The 20,041-nt window shown below is 41.6% G+C and overlaps 1 protein-coding gene across 2 annotated transcripts in view; it reads right to left on the minus strand.

Moving 5' to 3' along the window:
- Nucleotides 1-20,041, minus strand: part of otofa (otoferlin a) — a 52,049-nt gene that overhangs the window by 3,770 nt on the left and 28,238 nt on the right. For both annotated transcript variants that reach the window (XM_028397193.1, XM_028397195.1), the window contains exons 5-44: nucleotides 17,954-18,027; nucleotides 17,694-17,823; nucleotides 17,151-17,205; nucleotides 16,069-16,200; nucleotides 14,590-14,652; nucleotides 14,414-14,498; nucleotides 14,175-14,334; nucleotides 13,762-13,948; nucleotides 13,087-13,273; nucleotides 12,586-12,809; nucleotides 11,950-12,058; nucleotides 11,679-11,865; nucleotides 11,458-11,578; nucleotides 11,127-11,227; nucleotides 10,862-10,952; nucleotides 10,408-10,524; nucleotides 10,166-10,318; nucleotides 9,691-9,883; nucleotides 9,214-9,338; nucleotides 8,989-9,123; nucleotides 8,402-8,563; nucleotides 7,881-8,000; nucleotides 7,639-7,800; nucleotides 7,386-7,548; nucleotides 6,445-6,611; nucleotides 6,239-6,268; nucleotides 5,995-6,132; nucleotides 5,812-5,887; nucleotides 5,036-5,175; nucleotides 4,820-4,954; nucleotides 4,604-4,741; nucleotides 4,353-4,480; nucleotides 4,083-4,253; nucleotides 3,827-3,987; nucleotides 3,559-3,701; nucleotides 3,401-3,489; nucleotides 3,068-3,166; nucleotides 515-756; nucleotides 221-399; nucleotides 27-127 (exon numbers count right to left, since the gene is read on the minus strand). In XM_028397193.1, the coding sequence (XP_028252994.1) occupies nucleotides 27-127; nucleotides 221-399; nucleotides 515-756; nucleotides 3,068-3,166; nucleotides 3,401-3,489; nucleotides 3,559-3,701; nucleotides 3,827-3,987; nucleotides 4,083-4,253; nucleotides 4,353-4,480; nucleotides 4,604-4,741; nucleotides 4,820-4,954; nucleotides 5,036-5,175; nucleotides 5,812-5,887; nucleotides 5,995-6,132; nucleotides 6,239-6,268; nucleotides 6,445-6,611; nucleotides 7,386-7,548; nucleotides 7,639-7,800; nucleotides 7,881-8,000; nucleotides 8,402-8,563; nucleotides 8,989-9,123; nucleotides 9,214-9,338; nucleotides 9,691-9,883; nucleotides 10,166-10,318; nucleotides 10,408-10,524; nucleotides 10,862-10,952; nucleotides 11,127-11,227; nucleotides 11,458-11,578; nucleotides 11,679-11,865; nucleotides 11,950-12,058; nucleotides 12,586-12,809; nucleotides 13,087-13,273; nucleotides 13,762-13,948; nucleotides 14,175-14,334; nucleotides 14,414-14,498; nucleotides 14,590-14,652; nucleotides 16,069-16,200; nucleotides 17,151-17,205; nucleotides 17,694-17,823; nucleotides 17,954-18,027 (5,373 nt within the window). The remainder of the gene's footprint in view (nucleotides 1-26; nucleotides 128-220; nucleotides 400-514; nucleotides 757-3,067; nucleotides 3,167-3,400; nucleotides 3,490-3,558; nucleotides 3,702-3,826; nucleotides 3,988-4,082; nucleotides 4,254-4,352; nucleotides 4,481-4,603; nucleotides 4,742-4,819; nucleotides 4,955-5,035; nucleotides 5,176-5,811; nucleotides 5,888-5,994; nucleotides 6,133-6,238; nucleotides 6,269-6,444; nucleotides 6,612-7,385; nucleotides 7,549-7,638; nucleotides 7,801-7,880; nucleotides 8,001-8,401; nucleotides 8,564-8,988; nucleotides 9,124-9,213; nucleotides 9,339-9,690; nucleotides 9,884-10,165; nucleotides 10,319-10,407; nucleotides 10,525-10,861; nucleotides 10,953-11,126; nucleotides 11,228-11,457; nucleotides 11,579-11,678; nucleotides 11,866-11,949; nucleotides 12,059-12,585; nucleotides 12,810-13,086; nucleotides 13,274-13,761; nucleotides 13,949-14,174; nucleotides 14,335-14,413; nucleotides 14,499-14,589; nucleotides 14,653-16,068; nucleotides 16,201-17,150; nucleotides 17,206-17,693; nucleotides 17,824-17,953; nucleotides 18,028-20,041) is intronic.

A 20,041-nucleotide genomic window follows, 5' to 3' on the forward strand; every position in this document is an offset into this window, starting at 1 on the left:
GAGTTGTATTCTTTATACTTTCTTACTTGGGTTTCTCCAGTGGATCAGGCTCGTTTCGTCCCAGTCCAACAGGACTTTTCTCCGCCTCTTCAGCTGTCACCAGGTGGAGCTCAGCCTCAACCTTACCCTGTAATGACAATGATAATAACATTTGTATTTTGTGACATCATTCATAAGTTCACTCATCAGGGTTACACTTAGTATTTCACTGCTGTCTTACCGTCAGCTCCATCTCATCGTTCTCATTACGGGCCACGAATGGCCACCATCCTTTGACCCTCTTTTGTTTGAAGATGGAAATTGTGGGCAGCTCCTGCTCATTTTTGATCATGTCAAGGGAACACTGCTTGGCTGTCTTGGCACCACGAGGGAACCGGTTCAGGTCCAGCTCAATTGCACCTGGGGGTGATGATAGCAAAAGTAGACAGAACATGGTGTAATGAGACTCCTGGTTAATGACAAATGGACAATTCCCCGAGTAGAACTTGAGGCAATAATCTTTATCTTTCCTCACCCAGGAAGTCATCGGCAGAGAAGTGGTCTGCATCCCAGACCTGCAGAGTGAGGCGAGGAGGGATCTTGTACTCAGTTTCATCCCAAGAGAACATGGACTCTTTCTTAGAGATGACAATCTTCTCCTCAGCCATGAGGTACTCAAACGGGAAGACGAAGCGCCAGTTAAAGTTGCCCTCACCGGTCAGGGAGTGGTAGTGCACATCTGTGTCCTGTTTGTCCTCCTGCTGGCCTTTCAGCCATCTATGGGAAGAGTCATGGAGATCAGAGTGAGTCAGGCTGATCTGTAGGAGCATGGTTTTGTGTGATGAGTAGGTAGATTTTGTTGTTGGATTTTAGTTTTCATGCAATTCTATGCAGGATCTTTTAGTCTGTCAGTCACTCTGTTTGAATTTGGGTAATTTAAACAAGAGCACAGGACATATTAACTGCACCAGGCTGTTAACAAGAGAGATGATGCTAGTAGGACAAAATCATAACACAGAGTGGCTCTCCAAAAGCAAATCAGATTTATAGATGAGTGGATGCTAATGTCAAATCTGTTGTTGTGTGATCCATACAAATCTGATTTGATGTTGGAGTTTCACACCATTTACAATGCATGCAAACACAAAACTTGCACAAGTGCCAGTAGTGAAATTTATCCAACATATTTCTTCATCCTCAGTGTTTGGACGCATAGACTCAAAGTTAGTGATTTTACTTTGCTTCAAGAGTTGAGTGAGGCTGGCATCATGAGTCAGGAGGAGCAGGAGTGAAGCTGCACTCTCAGTTCTCACAACGCACCATGATGAAAAAGTGAGCTGACAAAGTTACTGAACAGTAAGTATGTGCTATGATGACAACTGAGATGCATAAATTAAGCTGGGCGAGAGCGCTTTCGAGAGAAAGCATGCCTGATCTTATGTGACCCAACAACTGAATCATCACTACTGTATCACAACACTGGATCCATCTGAAACAACCCAGGTTTCTTTCTAAAATCTGGAGCACAGAGTAAAACAAAAAAGGTTTCCAAAATACTTAAATAATGGTCAGGGCTGTTTGAGCATGACACCCTGCTTGTTACAGTAAAGTCCCGTGGTGACTCATCCACAGGTAGCACCACATTAGCTGAGAGCTGAGGGAAAAGTGAGTTTGGTTAAAAGTGCAGGTGTGACGCTATATATTCAAAAATAAGAGTCAAATCCAGGCTGCAAAATGACGATGTTAGCTCTGTCACACAGGCATGCATACATTCACACAGCACTTTATAAGGAGCACCTACACCTGTGTATTCATGTAATTGTCATGTAAACGTCAATTGTGCGGCAGCAATACAATCCACCAATAACAAAGGCTATCTGAGTCTGAAGCTGTTGATCTTTAGCGGGAGTTATGCATCCAATGAGAAGCAGTTCTGTGCACAGACTGGTTGGAACAAACAGAAAGACTGACTCAGATAATGACTTGTACCGAGCAGAAAAACAACTCAAGCCCAAAAGACCAATAGCAGGTACCTGAAGCTGCAATGCCACAGCGCCACCAACACCCGGCATTGTAAATACAACCTGAGACAGCAGCAACACCATCAGTGTCAACCATCCAGGTTAATGATAAAAGTGTGAGGAATGTTTTACCAAACAACCACAGTCTGAATGCATCTCAGTTCTGATGTTAGCCACTCACATCCCTTTTTGGCAGCAGCATCATCATGCATAATAATGCATAGTGTCGCAAAGCAAAAGAATCTTTGCATTGAGGATGAAAGGAAACCGCACTCTATACTGCTCCTCATAAAGTGCTCTATGAGTGTTAGTCCTTCCATGCAAGAGTGTTTTTTCATTTGTCATTACCAACACCTGAAAGGTCTTTACTTGTAAGTAATGTCCAGTATATACTGCAGTACAGGACCAAACCACAGAAATACAGCTGTTTTCTTCTCACCAAATATGACTGGTTGTAACAGCTATTTAATTTTTCTATTACTGTTTTAGCTTCATACATTTGAGATGATGATCACAATGTATTTTTGTTCAACAAAAACAAGTCACACTGAAGTTATTTATGTGGTTTGGTCCTTTCTATACCAATTGTCCACTAGTCATTTATTTTCAACGTGCTGACAGGAATGTTTGAGGCAACTGAGGCTGCGTGCTGGATTAAGATTTAAAACAACAGGGTTTATAAAAAATGATTAAAGGGCTTCAGGAGGAGGATAGAAGGGCATTTGTACGAGCCATGCGATGGTATCGTGTGTTTACCCCCTGACATAGATGTCAGACATCTTCTCTCCTGTCATGAAAGCATCGTCCTCTAGAATTACGTCATCAGTGTTCCAAATAACAACACGAAGCTCAAAGCTAGAACCAGCAGAGCATTGACCAGAGAAGAGAGAGAGGACGACAGACAGACAGACAGACAGACAGCACAAACACAGAGACGCGACACAAACACGCACACACACAAAATGGAAACAAAACAAAACAAAAAAAATGGTTAACCGCAAAAAAGCATCCACACACAGCTCACACCCACGGGAGGAGGCTTGGCTGCCCCGTCCCGCTGTACCTACCCCCTGACAAATATGTCACTGGACTTTTCCCCAGTGAAGTAATCATCGTCCTCCAGTATTACTTCGTCTGTATTCCAAATAATCACCCTGAGCTCATATCTGGTAAGGGGGGGAGGAAGGAACACATACACAAATTGTTGGACTTATATTTGACATTAATAGTGAGCTAGCTAGATAAATAGACTCACCATCATTTAACCTGGGGGTAAACTACATAATCTGTTGAAACAAATCTCTCAAAGCAATAAATAATGATCTTTCCCATCAAATTTTAATTGGGCTTATAAATCAGAAAGTATAATATTCAATGATATTTCAGTGATTAGCATGTACCTCTTTGGTTTCCGTGGTGATATGTCAATCGCAGGTCCAGGGGCAGGCATGTCCATAGGAAACATGTCAACCCACATCTCAATACGGCCCTTTGACAGAGGAAAAAACATTAAAATAACAGATCAATTTACGAGTAAAAGCAATGTGATAATTCCTACCTGTTCAATCCCTGGTTTGTCAGGGTTCAGCAGGGGCCTGGTCTCCACATGTTCAGGGACGAGCTTGCAGCCAACTCTTGGGATTTCCTCCCAGTGGTTCAGTACTGTCAGGGCTAGATGCTCCTCAGTCTGCTTCTTCAGACCTGGGAGAACAATACAAACTGTGTGTAGGTATTCTGAAAAATTCTTAGTGGCATTCTTATAGATGTTCATAGAAATACATCACTAGGATAGTATGGCTTAAAGAGGTATAGTAAAACAGGCATACCATTTTCATCCTCGATCTCTGTTGCTCCTGTAAAGATTCGATTAGCTACTTTGACCTTGCCTCCAGGCCCGTAATGAGGTCCATCAATCTTGCCTTCCTTACAGAGCTTTGCCAGGATCTGGCTGGGCTTCATAGGGTCCCGCCAAACATTGTATCCATGTCTAACATCATTAGAAAATAAACAATTACCACAATGTCTTAGCTGATCAATAACCTGCAAGTATTCATGTAGAGGTTAAAACAAATAGATGCTCACAAAGAGTAGTTAGATGAAACGCCGCAGGTAGCTCTATATTTACTGTAGAAACGATTCTCCAAGTCAATCTTTGTCTCTCCGATCAGGTCATCGGTACCAACCAGGTCCCAGTCATACACAGACACTGTTAGCATGGACTCCATGGGGAATGTGGCCTCAATGTCGAACGATCTGAGAACACACAAGTGGACAGTTCACATAATAATTTAATTCAGCATGACTTTTTTTCTTTTACTAACAACAAACTGATACTAGCTTCTCATGACTCACTTGCCAAACACAGGATTGAGCTGTTTGGAGATATAGTTCTCTTTGTCTTTGACCTCTGACTTTCCCAGCTTGATGACAACATAAGGATCAGCCTTCCCATTGATGTCAGCAGGATGGAGGTCTGTGGCCTGCGGTAGTGGAGGGAAGAGAAGAAAATAATAATAAAGAAGAAAATAGCAGAGCATATTGACTGTTATGTGCTCATTGTTTTTGACTCTAGTATAGATGTAAACATGAGGAATGTCGCTCACCCGGACCACGTAGACTCGAACAAGGACATTGATTGGATCATTATGTGGAATGCTCTGGAACATGCCCATGTTAGGATCAAATCCTGCCTCTCTTGTGATTTCCTCAGACAGTGGAAGCTTGTACATACATAATGATCCCTGGGCCCCAGAAAAAAAGCATACTGTCAGCTAAGTGTGGGTTTGAGAGGCAGCATGATCTGCTCAGTGTTTTTCCACCTTAAATCTGCCAACAATCCTGTCATCATCAAGAGCATGTTCATCATCATCCCCAGCCTTTCCTCTGTACAAGTTAAAGGTGTGAAGCCAGTCTTCAAAATTGCCATACTCACTCTCAAGCTCTTTGTTGTACACCTGCATGATAAGAAGAAGTATAAAAAGTGTCCTTGGAGGTTTTTGTGCGCTGGCTAACTTGTTGTCTTAATGTGAACTCACCATCAGCTCATCCACTTTTGCTTTGACTGGTTGCTTCTCAGCACTGTCTGCAGCCTGACCCTTCTTCTTGTCTTTCTTCTTGTCTTTGCTCCTTTCCTTCACCTTGGGGCCTTTCAGAAGAAGGTCATCAGGTTTGATGTCTGATTGGAAAGGTGAGTGGATATGGAGGTGGACAATGGAGGGTTTGAGTCATGGGGAAGAGGACTGAGAGGGTTGCATGCAGCACTGAAACATGTCACGTAACATGAAAGCTGACAGATCTGTTTATCAGGAGACCAAATCAGCAGTTCTTCACCTAATTTGTTTTAAAGAAAAACAGAGGAAAAGTATCTTGCTAGATATGTTTTCACTAAAAGATTGACTGTCAATCGTGCCAAACATTAGTGTCACAATAAAGGCACAAAGAGTCTTTAACAATGTAATGCATGACCCCTTTTGAACTGTAAATGGGCTTTTACAATTAAAAGTCCACTTACATTCTATCTTTTATGCTGTGTTAGAAAATATTTTCTTAATCTAATTTCAGATTTAGTCCAGCCAACTTTCATCGGTGCTGCAGAGCTGGGAGGTCATGCTAATATAAAACATGGTTCGGCTCTGATCCAAGCCCTCATGAAGGATGGATGGTTCCATGGGATGAAGGAGAGGAGGAGCAGGAGGCATGTATGATGCCTTTCATGCTCTAATACAATACATGTTCACAGAATCACAATTTAAGACTTGTGATGGCATGCTGGCAGACAGCCAGGCTAATCTGGAGCAGTTTAATAGACTACCTGCGGCTTCAGCTGCTATCTCGAGTTCCTCTCTCTCCTCTGCCTCAGCCTGAGCTGCCTCCTGGGCTTTGAGGGTCTGAAAAACCAGGCAGAAACAATCAGCCAGTCTAATAGGATTTAAGGGCAATCCTCACATAAGACAGGTGTAGATAAACAGAAGCGCCTAGGAATGAATGGACAAACCTCCTTTAGTGTCTCTATTGAAGCAAAATATTTGGACCACCAGTCCAGCAGGCTCTCGTCTGTCTCATCCTCTTCTTCCATTCCTCCTTTCTTTTTCTTCTTCTTCTTTTTCTTTTCTTTGTCACTCTCTTCTTCAATCTGTAAGACAAGTGCAAACACTAAAAGTGACTCTCAGTAGCTTCAATTCTAATTGATCATGCCACACCAGTTCAACAGACCACTCATTTCTAGGAAAACTACTCACCATGTCAACTTTTACAACAGCATCAGACATCTATGACAGGGGGCGTTACACAAAACAACACAAGGATTAATACACTTAAAGGAAGATGCAGGTATGAGAGGTGCATACAGAGGCAGGTAAAAAGTACTGGACACAAAGCAGACCTACTACTCACACCATGTATAAATATATATGATGAATTAAGAGGAGACATAAAAAAAGCTCACTGCGTCTAACTTGACAACTGTGTCCATCTTTCGAACTGAAGGGTCAGTGTCCATGTTGACAGTGATGTCACCTGCGGGGCGAGAGAAGGTGCGGGAAGAAAGGCTGGGTGAGGAGCGGGGCTGGGAGCCGCCATTGGTTAGGACCATGTAGCCATTCATTAGCTTAGCTGGGGTGAAGCCCAAGGGTAAAAACAGCAGAAGCAGCAGCAGCAGCAGCAGCAGCAGAAGAGGAAAAGGAGAGGACAGCCGGGGACATGCAAGAGAGGACAACAGATGGAGGGAGGATACAGAGAAGAAGCGTTGTCAGGGCAGAAAGTAAGCAGAGAAATCAGCAAAGTTATTGAAGAAGAAAATGTCTTCTTTAGGAACAAGAGACCTGAATCAGACGTGTGTACTGTAAATGTCATGTAAAATGTCAGTTAAACTTATTTTTTTATGATTTTAAATAATTGTTCAAACGTGGGCAAAAGATTAAAACTACATATCTATCATCTACATTAAAATGTGTGACTTTGTAAAATTAATTATATAAATGCCACTGAACTATTGACCCTGTTCTCTTTCTTTTGACCCAAAAGTTAATAAGGTAGAAGTGGTGGACTCAATATTTAGGTCTTAAAACAGCAATAAACTTAAATGTATGCCGTTATTAATTATATCCTGTAGGCTGTGGTGCTGAATAAACAGTTTTTTGTACCACTGCATGGCTTCTGTAGTAAAATTATTTTAATGCCTAATTTGCAGTGAGTAATAAGAGCCATCAAAGAAGAAAGTAGCATGAATACTCAAAGTACAAGTACTTAAAATGTACATTTAAGTACAGTGCTTAAGTAAATAACACAGATCCTCCTAGCAACAGAAACACAGCACCACTTCAAACACACAGAATAACTCAGAGACACCTAACAGATGAATCTGTCCCTTCAGAGGACTGTTAGCACCTGCTGTGGCCCAGTTGTTGGAGGTCTTGTCTGGAGCACTGTAGATGAAACGTCTCAGGCTGGTCACAGCGTGAGTGCCCACCAGGATGTAGCGGCCGAATGCTCTGCAGTCCACCACCCGGATGTTGAGAGGAGGATGGAGAAGCTCGTTTTCTGGAAGGTCCTGTGGTTAGAACACCAAAAGCCTTTAAGCTTAAGACACAAGATACAACCTTGTTAATGCTCTTAATCTCAAATCAAGACTTGCACTCACCACCTCGAACCATTTAACCAGGGTGCTGAAGTTGGGATTCTTCTTGTAGTTCTGGATGACTGCAGATTGCACGCCCCTACCTGCACACTCTATGTCTACACGTGGCCGGTCCACTTGAGCTAAGTTGATCCTTTTAAGGTCCCTCAATCCCCAGAACAAAACCTGAACCATGATAAACTGCAGTGAGACAGGAGCTTCACCTCACAACGCACAGACAGAGGCCCTGTGGTAGTAAAATTCACCTCTATGCGGTACCGACTCAGGACAGGTCGAATGCCCATCGGCACAGGGAGGATGGGTCCACGCTCCAAATCTGTTGGCCCTTCAAGAGGGGGGAGGTCAGCCCTGCCTCCCTGACCAATCTGAGGTAAGGGAAAAAAGGAAACCAGGCTGAAACTCTTAACGGAGCACTTTAGGTGCACCTAATATTTACAGTCTTTTTTGTGGTTTATGTAACAAGGTAATGTGATGTTGGCAGAGAAAAATGACAAAGTGGGATGAAAAGATAGGATGAAAAAATGAAAAAAGAACCTTTATTTGAGGAACAGCAAAGTTATGGACAGCGATCAGAGCTCGCCTGATCTCCTCTGCATCAAAAGGTATCTGTATAGGCAGCAGGAAGAGAGAGAGGAGAAATGGATGTTTAAAGAGAGAGGGAAGAAGAAAAGGAAGGGGAAGAAGTGGTGGGGATAGTAACAGAGGAAACACAGTAGAAGGAAGTGGGACATTCCCTGTAAAAAAAAAATGGCGAACTTTCTGTTACCTGTAGCAGCTCAAAGGCAGCCAGCAGCTCCCCAGCAGTGCAGTTCCCTCTGTAAAACTGGTAGTACTCAAGCTGCGGCGGGAACCTCGGGGGGCCATAATGTTCATCGCACATCTTGATGGTGGGCTTTGCAAAGGTCCGACCTATGAACTCAGCCTTACCCTGTGCACCACATGGTGTGACAGCAGCCGGTCAAGACAACAAAGGGGATAAGGGAAGGAGGTTAGACACACAGGTGTGGGAGGTGCAGTTTCCAGCACAGCCTCTTAGTGGCAGTGTTGGTCAAAGTGATTGAAGATGACAAAAACCGGTAATTCAAACAGGAAAACTTTGTGAAGTAGCAAACACAAGGGGTACGCTTTCAAATGAGGACTCTTGTCAGTACTTTAGTTAAAAAAAACCCTCTACAGTAGTAACAGTTTTACACTCTATAGAGCCATCGCAGCATTTGTGAGAGAAACAGGGTGGAGGGAGACAAGGGTGGACAGACGATAACAACATGGGAATGAAGAAGCAAAGCACATTTTAGTAGCTCAAATTCCTTAAAATTGTTTAGTAAGCAGTTTCTTTATGAATTAGGATCCTACCACAGTGTCCTGGTCATAGATTTCAACCACAATGATTGGAGGGTCGTCTCTCAGCTCACTGGCCTCCCCAAACAGCTCCACATCATCGAACACCAGCAGCTGGTCCCATGTGGGGCAAAGGGTCTCACTCAAAACCTGCAACACACACACACACACATCAGGTCAGTTTAATCAAGAGACACAAACACACACAGACCAGTGCACACACACACTCGTTCCTGTTACCTCTGTAACCTGGCTGTGTGTGGAGAAGAAGACCCGGGCAAAGGGGTCTGAAAGGCCACTGCTGTCAGCAGCAAACAGACTGCGTGCCTGGTACATGTGTGCTCTGAGCTGGAACACCTGCTTCACTGTGGGACACACACAGAACACACACAGGCATACAACACAATGCATTACCTTACAATGAATTCCCCTTGTGAGCAAACATGCACTGAAGTGAACAAATTAGAAGTGATCGATAGCAGTGAAATATCTTCTGAATGAATTTGTTTGTGTTTTGCTGAATGATAAAAGTGGAGGAAGTCATTCAGAAATTTAAATAAAGAGTAAAAATACCTGACATCTGAATACAATAACTCCCTTGTGCTCCACTAGTTTAAGATGTTTGTGTAATTATGGCACATGTTAAAGGATCATTTGACTAAATGATTAACCGGGACAAGTTTGATCACAGTTTGTCATTTGTGGTCTAGTGCTTACTGTTGTAGACGAGGCTGACAGGGGGGATAGACTGAAGACCGGGTCCAGTTTGAACTGCCTTAACTTCTTCAAAACCATTCGGCAGACCACTGAGGAAGTCCTTCCTTTGCTTGTTGAGGCCCAGCCACAGATACAACTCCAGCTTAGCTTGAACTGTCCAGCCAGCAGGACCAAACCCCTTCTTACCAGGCAGCTGTAGACACAACAGCAACAGACTGAACCATTGACGAATAAAACATTGACTGGGAAAACTGCTGCTCAGTGATTCATTACTTTGGTATGATTATTTCAACTTAGTCATTCAACTTTATGCAGATTATGTTGCAGCATGTCCCAGTCCATGCATACATATCCATATTTGCAAGCCGGTTTACCATAATATGTAGTGTCCTGATAATACGATATTCTGACTTTTCTTTGGATCCACTGTAAACAGACAAGGAGAATAATCATCTTAATATTTAAAATATTGTACCTTAAGAAAGACCGCGTTGACTTTCCCGCAGTCTTTACCAGTTTCCTCATCCACTATGGAGTATAGAATGTCTTTAGAAGGAACCCGGGCATACGCAATGCGTTTGTTGTTGCTCATCATCCAGATGAAAACATCTGGGATGCTGTGCTGAGGCTGGAAATAAATAGAGCATTCACACTCTACAGATTATACTTCACAGTTTGTGTGCACTCATTCTGAGTTAGTCAGGTGTGAGTCTGTACCTCGTCAGCGAGGAAACGTAGCCTCTGCAGGAAGTTCTGCACGAGCTTCAGTTTGTCTCTGACTGTGTTCTTCTTCACTTGGGTCCGAATCTGCTTGGCCTGCTGGCCCATGCTGTCCTGCAGGAGGAGAGTGATAGATACTAACTGGGGGAGGGACTATTTTTTCCTGAACAGGTTTGTGCTTGACTACACTTTCATATTTCAACAGCAAATACAGGCAGTCAGAGAATGTGAAGATTGCAAATGCATGCAAAAGTATTACAGGGATTTATTATGAGGCAGAGATTATGAAGGATTTCCTTGTTCAGCCTTTACAGTGATTCTATATACACCCCATTGCTGAGATTAGCTGTTGAATAGCAACCAAATCGATGTCATTAATCACAGCTTCACCTGACTTTCTATCTCTAATACCACTTGGTTCCTTCTGTATTTGAGCAACATTAATCATTACCATCTCTCTCATGCAAGCCTTGAGCCGCTCTCGATCCAGTTTGGTTCTGCCTGCCTGGTTCACATCCTTGTTAGCCAGAGTCACGAACCGACTGGAAGCAAGAAGAAAAGACACAGAAGTTTGGATATAGAAAAGTTTACTCTAGTTTAAGGAGTTTTAACAACTAATAACTGGAAAGAGAAAGTCCCATTATCCTAATTAACCAGGTTCACCGAGTCATGCTGTGACACAAAATCATTATAATTAGCATTATTTAAGTGTTCACCTGCAGCCGATGCTGAGCTCCTCCAGCACTCCTCTGAGTCTGCGCTCTGGAAAGGCCTTCTCTGTCTTAATGATCTCCTGAACATCATTCAAACCTTCCTCCTGTCACACAAAAATACCGGTGCTTAGGACTAAAGGCTTGTCAGATCTCACAGGTTTGTATCTATTCTATAATCAAGTGTTTAATACTAACAGATATACATCTAAACAGGTGACCTTACACATTGTACCTGCTAAACATCAGTATTTAAGCTTTGCCACTGTGAGCATGCTGATGTTATTAAACATTTACTAGTGCCACTTTTCACTCTGAACGATCAGCGTTGACTGACCAGCTTGTCTGCTATCTTATCCATCATGTTGGAGTTGTAAAGTCGTCTTCTCTGGTCCTGCCACCAGCTCTTGATGTACACGCATGGCTTCTTTTCAAAGTAGGGGAGATGGAAGTAGTTCCTGCAAAGGTCAAGCAAAGAGAAAACATTAAAACAGCATTAGAGATAACAATTATTATTCTTACACCATAACCTGTGTTTTAGATTGTGGTGATACTCACCTGTCAGTGATGACAGGCTTCATGGGAGGAGTTGAGGAGATGGAGAGGATGTCCCCGTCCTCATCCGCCTCGTCCTCACTGGAGTTCTGGATCAGCTCACTTTCCTCTTCTTCATTCTCTCCGTCTTTCTTCTTCTTCTTTGATAGCGAAGGTTTGCTCACGCCATCAATCTGGTTGCCATAGTTACCTGTTACATGAACATTTTCAGTGGTTATGAAACATAAATAAGAATGTTGTAGTGAAAAGGGCAGTTTTACCAAGTTTTATTTACCTATAGTGATTTCAAACCCAATCTGTTTGTCGCCAATCTTCCTGTCGATCATGGTGGCCTCCAGGAAGGAACCAAAGAGGAAGAACTCTTCTATTTTCCCCGTGGCACTCTGAAGAAAGGCGATACACATTTTACTGATGTAAAGTATATAATAAAACATATCTAATTGCTCATCAAATGTAGTTCATTAATATACAATATTGTCCTACATGTGGCTGCATTGGCACTGATTAGTACCGAATTTGATTATGTATTCTTTGGTTGTAACTTAACTGACCACACTTTTCTTTTGTTGCACCTCTAAGGACATTTTTTGAGTTTTTAACCCTACTTCTTTGAGTATTTTAATACTTCCTAAAATAAATCGTCACAGTGTCTGATGATTGGCATCACTGAAGATGGCGGGGAGACATTTACAACATTGCCCCAAAGCAACAAATTGATGCTTCTGATTTCCCTAATGAGCTGTTAACAGCTTTGCTGCCAATACTGTGGTCAATTGTAGCATCCCAGTGTTACCTGTGAGGTCAAGAGGTCAGGAAAGGTCACGATAACAGCCTCTCTTTAACAGTTTTGCCTCATATTTCTTGCATAGTATTAAAGTTTTGAAACAACAGTGTTCGCAGCTCTTCTCACCTCTGAGATGTTGGAGATGGTCTCCACCTGGACGTCAGTGGAGCTGATGATCTCAGGTAAAGTGGTGTCCAGGATCTCTACAGCTACTGAGACCAGGAGGCGAGCTCTGAAGGACACACCTTCTCCAAGTCCATCATTCAGGTCCTGGTGTTCGTCCATCAAAGTGTACTGACGGGTGGAGCCATACATGTTGACCCAGGCTGGACCCATGGTGGGCAAGAACCCTGTGGATGGTCAAATGTCAGGTTTTACATCTCGTAATCACAGCAGGAGTTTCTAATTTTAGGACTCATTTGGTTTTATCTTGGCTAAAGTACATATTGATTGGAAGTCAGTTTGAAAATCTGCCACATTAGCAGGGTTCAGGTGGGTTGTCTGGCTCAATTCACCACAGCTAATTACTACACAGAGTATATATATATTAGGTAGTTAAGGCAGAATAATTAACAGACTTGACAGCCAATCATTGCTAAGACAAGACGAACGGCTCTTTTGACCCACCTTTGTCACCGTCATTTGATATCTTGCGCAGGTCAATGAAGTGGGTTCCAATTGCTACGTCGTTAACCTTATCTGAGTCTCTTATCTGGACCTTCATCCTTTTGCAGAGAGGAGGGAACAGCTCAGTGAAGATGATCTGCTCGTTCCAAATCGGTTCATAGCTGCTCTTTTGGACTGAAGTCTTTCCCTGGAGACACATAAACGAAGAACACTGAGCTCACACACAATACATTTGTAGCGGTCGGTTTCATGGCTGTGGGTTAAGAGTGACAGGTGTTAATGCTTTAATAAAGCAGCAGTCTCATATTACATGCTCCATCAGACCTGCAGCAAAATGAGGATTCAGTGCATATTGATGAAAGAAGTACTTCACTGTGAGAAGTGATGTGCATGGTTGTAAGCTGGTGTTTACATAACTGGGTCTGTGAGGGTGTGTTGATGCTGATTTATACTCTGAAGAATTCTATGAATTATTTCAACTAAAAGGCGTTCCTCTGAAACCCTGGTTACCTAACAGCCTTAAAATATTTAAACAGCAATGAAATCTTCATGGCTTCCAAACTAAAGTCTACCTGAAAGTGCTCATGAAAGTCTTTAACTCGTGTGTACAGTATGCATCCACATTTGCACATATAGGGAAAGACAAATTAAGAGCAGTATGTAGACGAAACGTACCTTCTGCCCTGCGAAGTGCACTTGAACATAGGGGTCTACCAGGTCTCTGTTCTCTCCTATGAAGGCCTTTTTTACATTTGCCATGATGCTGGTGTTCATTTTAGGAAGTCCCTCAGCACGATGGATCTTCACATAAAACCTGGCCCATTGCCTCTCTACTGGGATGCCCTCTGGGAGCAGGAGATTCCTGGAAAACAAACGACAGAACAAAAAACCATATTCAGAGTCAGGATAGTCATCGATCGATCTCTTTGATTGCACCAAAGAGAGGTAATTATTGGAGAGATTTTTTATATTACAGCAGTACTAATTATTTACTACTGCATGTCAGTCAAATGTCGATACTTCTATACTTAGACTCATTACATAAGTAAAAACAGCTCATAATCTTATATCAATGCAGCGCTCATTACCCCTCTATGTCGTCTTCGTCAGTCTCATTGGCCTTATGCGGGGTCTTGATGTTGTCACCCTTCCCGACCACGGCGATGTCACACTTCACGTATCCTTTGCAGGTCGCTGTGATGTCATCAGGATCAGACAGGATGGCCCATTTGTGGTAGAACTGGTGTTCTAGGGAAGAGTGAAAAGTTTACATAGCTTTAAATAACATTATGCAGATATCATGCTGTTTTTGGAGCTGGTGGTTTACCAGGCTGAGAGTAAACAGTCCCGACATCCATCTTGAAGGTTCCCACCAAAGTCCCACTCCTTAAAAGGTTTTTCGAATGAATAACCTAATTACACAGAAAGGAAATGAAAACTTTAACATAATATAACATTTCAATGTATAGCAGAACTTGTACAAAAGTGTTATGGATTACTTACTGAGAGCTTAATGATCTTGTCAAACATGACATCAGGAGGGACGTGGAAATCAAAGACAAAATACTGCAGAGAACACAGAGATAAGTTTCCTGTTTAAATAAGAACACGTCCTTTGCTTAGAGGAAAAGGTGCCAAAACCATGAGATAAAATGTAGATTGGGACTGAACTATAACAAATTATAAATACAGGATGACAAAAAGGAGTTTATTGGTTTTATCTTTAGGTTATGAGCACCTTTTTTGTGTGTAACTACTGGCTGAGGTGAGCTGACTAAACACACTGATATTGCATGGTGCAGGTGATCCTCCTAAACTATAAATGTGGTCTGTGTTTATATTTTGTTCATAGTGAAGAAGGGGAAGCTTTCTAAATCTTCCTAAAGCTCCCCAGCTCCACAGCATGGTAGCATGAGCCTGTGTAAAACATCAAAGAATATCATCATAGTGCGTGAGGAAAATCCTGACTTGTGACTGAGCCCTTGCACTTTTCAACTTCAAACAAATGCATGTTATTACTATAATCTATAATCTCAACAAAGACATATTCAGGCTAAAATAAATAAAAGGCAGAAGCTCAAAACCTTCTCATTCTAATTAGGAATGACATTATACTGTATTTCTCAGATGAAGTAACTTTTCCAATACAATCATCGGCCCTCTAAAGACTGGAGATGATTACAGAGTAAAATAGCTGAAACAGGACAATGAACCAAAGCAGTTTTGATAAGAGGACAGAAAGCTTGAAGGACTATTATCTTGATCACTGTGTCAACTGGGGATTTTCAGGCAAACCGAAAGAATCGATTAGAGACAAACTGTGTCTTTTACTCCCCGCAGAGCAGAACCAGGAGACTATTGAACACTAATCCTGATAGGGACTTTGCTTTTTGGAAACACAACACACTGCCAACAACTCTCCAGTGTAGAGACTTAAGGAGGATATGGTAGTTTTACAGTGAAGAAATTATTATGTGAAAGAGAACCCTAGTAGCTCTGCTGTCTTCACAGATCAATGGAACAGAACAAAACAGACTCATAATTTTGACTGATATTGAAAAACATCTGCTTTGAAAGATGATCTGAAAGACACTGAAGTGCTCTTTAGAGCTGTGAGAAACTAAAATGTCAGCTGATAACTGGGCACTGATGCTTGTCTCAAAATGTTTTTCAGTTGGATATTTTGCAATGCATGATCAGTATTGCTGCCATTGTTCTGAGAAGCTGAGGTCGATGTTGATTTGAGTGCAGACGTTTGAGTGCTTCATCATATTCTGCATATATAGGACAATGACTTGGTGTCATAGCACAGTGTTTTTGAGCAACTAAGCCCCAGAGCTGGGTGTATGAAATTTAAGGATGTCAAATTAAAAGCATGACCAGAGTACTGTGAAGGTAAACATTTGGAGCTGTTGTGCAGAAGAGAAAGGTCTAGCTTACACTTTATAATAATGCCTGTTTGCTGCATGCTTTGTTATGTACCTCATTATAGTATGGACAGTTGGTAGACTCCTTCATAGATGTGTACTTCTTGTCATCTCCAATCTCCACACACACCACAGGGTCCATGTTGAGGCCTATAAGCTGCCGGGCCTCGATCACTGTGATGCTGATCTGATGGGAGACATAACTGTATTAGAAACCTCTAAACAATATCCACACCAGTGAGTCGACAAGCAGCAATAAATCATTCATCTGCATGTAATCACACTGAGAAGAATTTAAAGAAAAAACTGAGGTCTTTTGGTCTGATTATACTATTTTAGCCTGTGATTTTACTTCTACAATTCCCCGTTGTATTAGATGGACAAACTAGATCTAAGCTGAAGGTTTCTACATTCGAGCAATATCCCTTTGGTTTAATTAGTCTGTGAATGATGAAGAGTATCAGAGGAAAACAAAGAGGAGAGGAAGGAGGGGTGAGTCTGCAGCCCATGATTACATCAAGATTTCACTCCACTTTTAAATTAAACAGGTCATGAAAATAGGCCAGGAGAGAGATGATGAAACAGTGACGACCGTGAAAAAAAAATGTAAATGCATTTTAAAATAAAAAAATACTTTCATTTTTAAATAAAATACTTTGAGCAGAAATGGGCCAGCCGTCCCTTGTTTCAATAGGTTCAATGTCTCTTAGCCTTCATTTAAAGGGAACTGAGAATGTTAATATTGCTATGTAACTCGAGAAAGCAAGCAATAAGCATAATGTGAAAATGTAAAAATGTTTCTGTAAGTAGGGTGCTGGAGGCAGGGGAAAAAAAATTAGCATAGCTTAGCATTAACACAGGAAATAGAGGCCCATACCAAGGTTTTTATATCAGTCTTTAAACGAAGCTAATCACCTTCCGGCTCATATGTATCACAGCTTACTTTGCTCAAGAAGAATATTAAGTACATTGTCATAATTTTAAATAACAACAAATTTATTCTGTGCAGCACTACAATAAAAATAAATGGAGCCAGTTGAACAGGAAGACTGTCCACATCCATCACCCTGCATTTTCACTAACAAATGCACTCACACAGAAAAATGCCCCGAAAAATCTGCAAGCACACACACGCACCTGATAATCCACTGGCCGGCCAGAGCTTGGTTCCATCTTGATATCTGGCTTTGACCTGAGGAAGTGCAACGCAGTCAGTGATTTTATGCAGGACGGACAGCACACACACACAAATGTCATTTTAAATATTAATTTCTTACTCTTTATAAATAAAATAAGTTTAAAATCATTTGAAAATGTGCCGTATCATATTAATCAGCTCCAACTCTGGTCCATTTATTATTATTGCCTCATGTTTCCAGTATAGATTGTTGTACATTTGCCTACAAACCTTCCTCAGACGTCATCATCAAAGTTGGGAGTTTTAAACTTCAGGCTGTACTTTCTTGTTTTTCACCAACCTGAGAAGCTGCAGCAGCCTGAGGAGCTGCCCTGAGGAGGCAGATTAAAACACACCCTGCTTGTTTTATGATGTTTACCTGTACAACTGTTTCTGTAGCAGAAATTACAGCAGATACGCAGCCTGCAGCTTTACTGACTGTTCAGCTCTGAGTCTGTGTGTATGAAGAGATTTTCTCTGTTGTGTGTTTCATTTATAAAGACCTCTTATTGGAGACATTGGTGGTGACGGCGGTGACAGATGCCAAAGAGATGGTGTCTGGGTCCAGCATCCCAGCAAGACGCATGGCCTTCTTGTCCAGGTCCTCCATGTCCAGGATTGCTGGCTCGTCTGCTTGAATCAAAGGAGAAAGTAACACTTGGTGAATCTTTAAATATATATATATAACCTCTTTTAGGCCTTTACATGAACTTGAATGTATTAATATTGGATTAAACTGGGCCTGTGCTGTGTGCTGTTCTACCTCCTTTCTTGTGGTCATCTTTCGAGCTCTTGATCTTGCCCAGCTTCATGGCTGAGAAAACTCCTTTCCCTGCTCTGGTGAAGAAAGACAGAAGACAGAAGAAAGTGATATCATGAAAGTGAACTGCCTTATTTATCCATCCAGATCGGCCAGCTTCCTACACACACAGATTAGTAAACAAAGTGGAAACCACACTGAGCTGTGCGGTTTGTATTTATACCCAAAACGCAATTCAACATCTATAAAGCGGTCCATATATCATATATACAGATATGGGCATATCTGTGTAATTTGTCCAGACATTTAATTCCAGTTGATTTAATCCCCCCATCTCCACCAAACAATTCTCCAGACCCTCAATCACAAAACAAGAGTATCCAGTGTCTCCACATTGATATTATCTGGATCGCATATCACCGCAGCAACAAAGGGATTGTGATGTCATCAGCAGGGCGACAAATGAGGTGCCTTAATAATTAAAAATGAGCGAGACCGTCCAATTTGCTGCGGATATGGATACATGTCAGGAAATTGATGAATAGGAGGGTTTTCCTTTTGTCTCCTTGAGCATTTGGAGACGAGTGTATCAGAGTTCAGGGTACGGTTTGATCTTTCCCCTCATTATTCAAAAGCAACCTGCAGCCTCATTTCATGGAAGATGGAAACATTCAAATGTGTGACAACATCTCATTTGAGAGATTTAATACTGAGAGCCAGAAGCAATTTAAAACTAAAAGTCGGGAAATATATATAAAAGTAGCCAAAAACATGGGAAATTGGAAAGTTTTCAGACCAATTAACAGTAGATCAATTTAAGAATAGAATTAAGTTTGGTCCTTTCATTTTCTAAAAAATAGGTATGTTTAATTTTATATATATATTTTAAATAATAAGCAATCAATCAATCAATCAATCGACAGAACGATAATGATAATACTTGTTTTTTCTGTTTCAGTCTTACAGAAAATGGAATATCTATTTAGATAAAGTATGATGATAGCAAGCTGAAGCTGCCTCAAATCAAATGTGTGCAAAACATACATACCACAGGACAGACACAGCAAAGAGGTCAGATCAGCATAAATCCACCCAAAAAGCTTCCTCCTTATTTAAAATATATTTCCAGCTTCACCTGTCAGGTGTCGGTGGTACAGACGAACCGAGGCGGACAACAGATGGACAGATGAATGGATGGTGCAGGGCAGAGAAATTAGAGAGAGAAAAAGGTGGAGGGACATGGCTGGAGGTACAAAGAAAGGAGGAGGAGGAAGAGGGGAAGGATAAAGGGGTCGGACTAAAGAAGTGCAATCAGGCAGCCTCCAGAGATACTAACAGAAAGTTATCGTACTTTGAGGAAAGTTTAAGGGAAATGACTTCCATCCATAGTGGACCTCTACATGTGGAGCCACAGCCAGGTCACTTTATTAAGGAGGCTTTTTCAGGCTATAAAAACTCTAAAACTCTTGTTCCTGTGCTTCTGAGAGAGTTACTATTTGTGTGGTTACCAGAGGTCACCTGTCAGAAAATATACTTTATAAATTATCACATAAATGACCAATGCTGACATTTTTTCCACTGAACTGCACGCAGCCATGCAAGCCTTGCAAGAGAAGACACTGCAGAGATGAGTCACTGGAAAACATTCATGGAGCCATCAAACCTCTGACTTACTTCTCTTTTGCTCCCTTAACTGTCTTCTTTCTTTTGCTGGGATAAATATACAAACAAACAGAACAAACAAAATCAGCGACAAATCCCTGTGCCAGCCTTCATAATGAGATGAACCTTGAAAGTTTTTCACCAACCAGCCATCCCTCTGTGTGGATGCCATAATGAAATGTAACCTTCAAAGATGTCAGTTGGAGGCAAAGAAACTTCACAACTAAGGTTTCCAATTAAACTACTGGAAATATGCAAATTCATCCAGTGCTTTGGGAGTCTGCAAGAGAAGCTCACAGGATGTCAAACTTTTAAGAGAATGAGGATGACAGGGTGAGTTGTTGAGAAGTTGAAGATAATGTTACACATTTTATTTCTTCTATTCTCTTTGCTTTAATCTAAATTCACCTCCAACTCCACACCAACCAA

This window comes from Parambassis ranga, chromosome 24 (genome assembly GCF_900634625.1).
Source record: "Parambassis ranga chromosome 24, fParRan2.1, whole genome shotgun sequence".
Taxonomy (NCBI): Eukaryota; Metazoa; Chordata; class Actinopteri; family Ambassidae; genus Parambassis; species Parambassis ranga.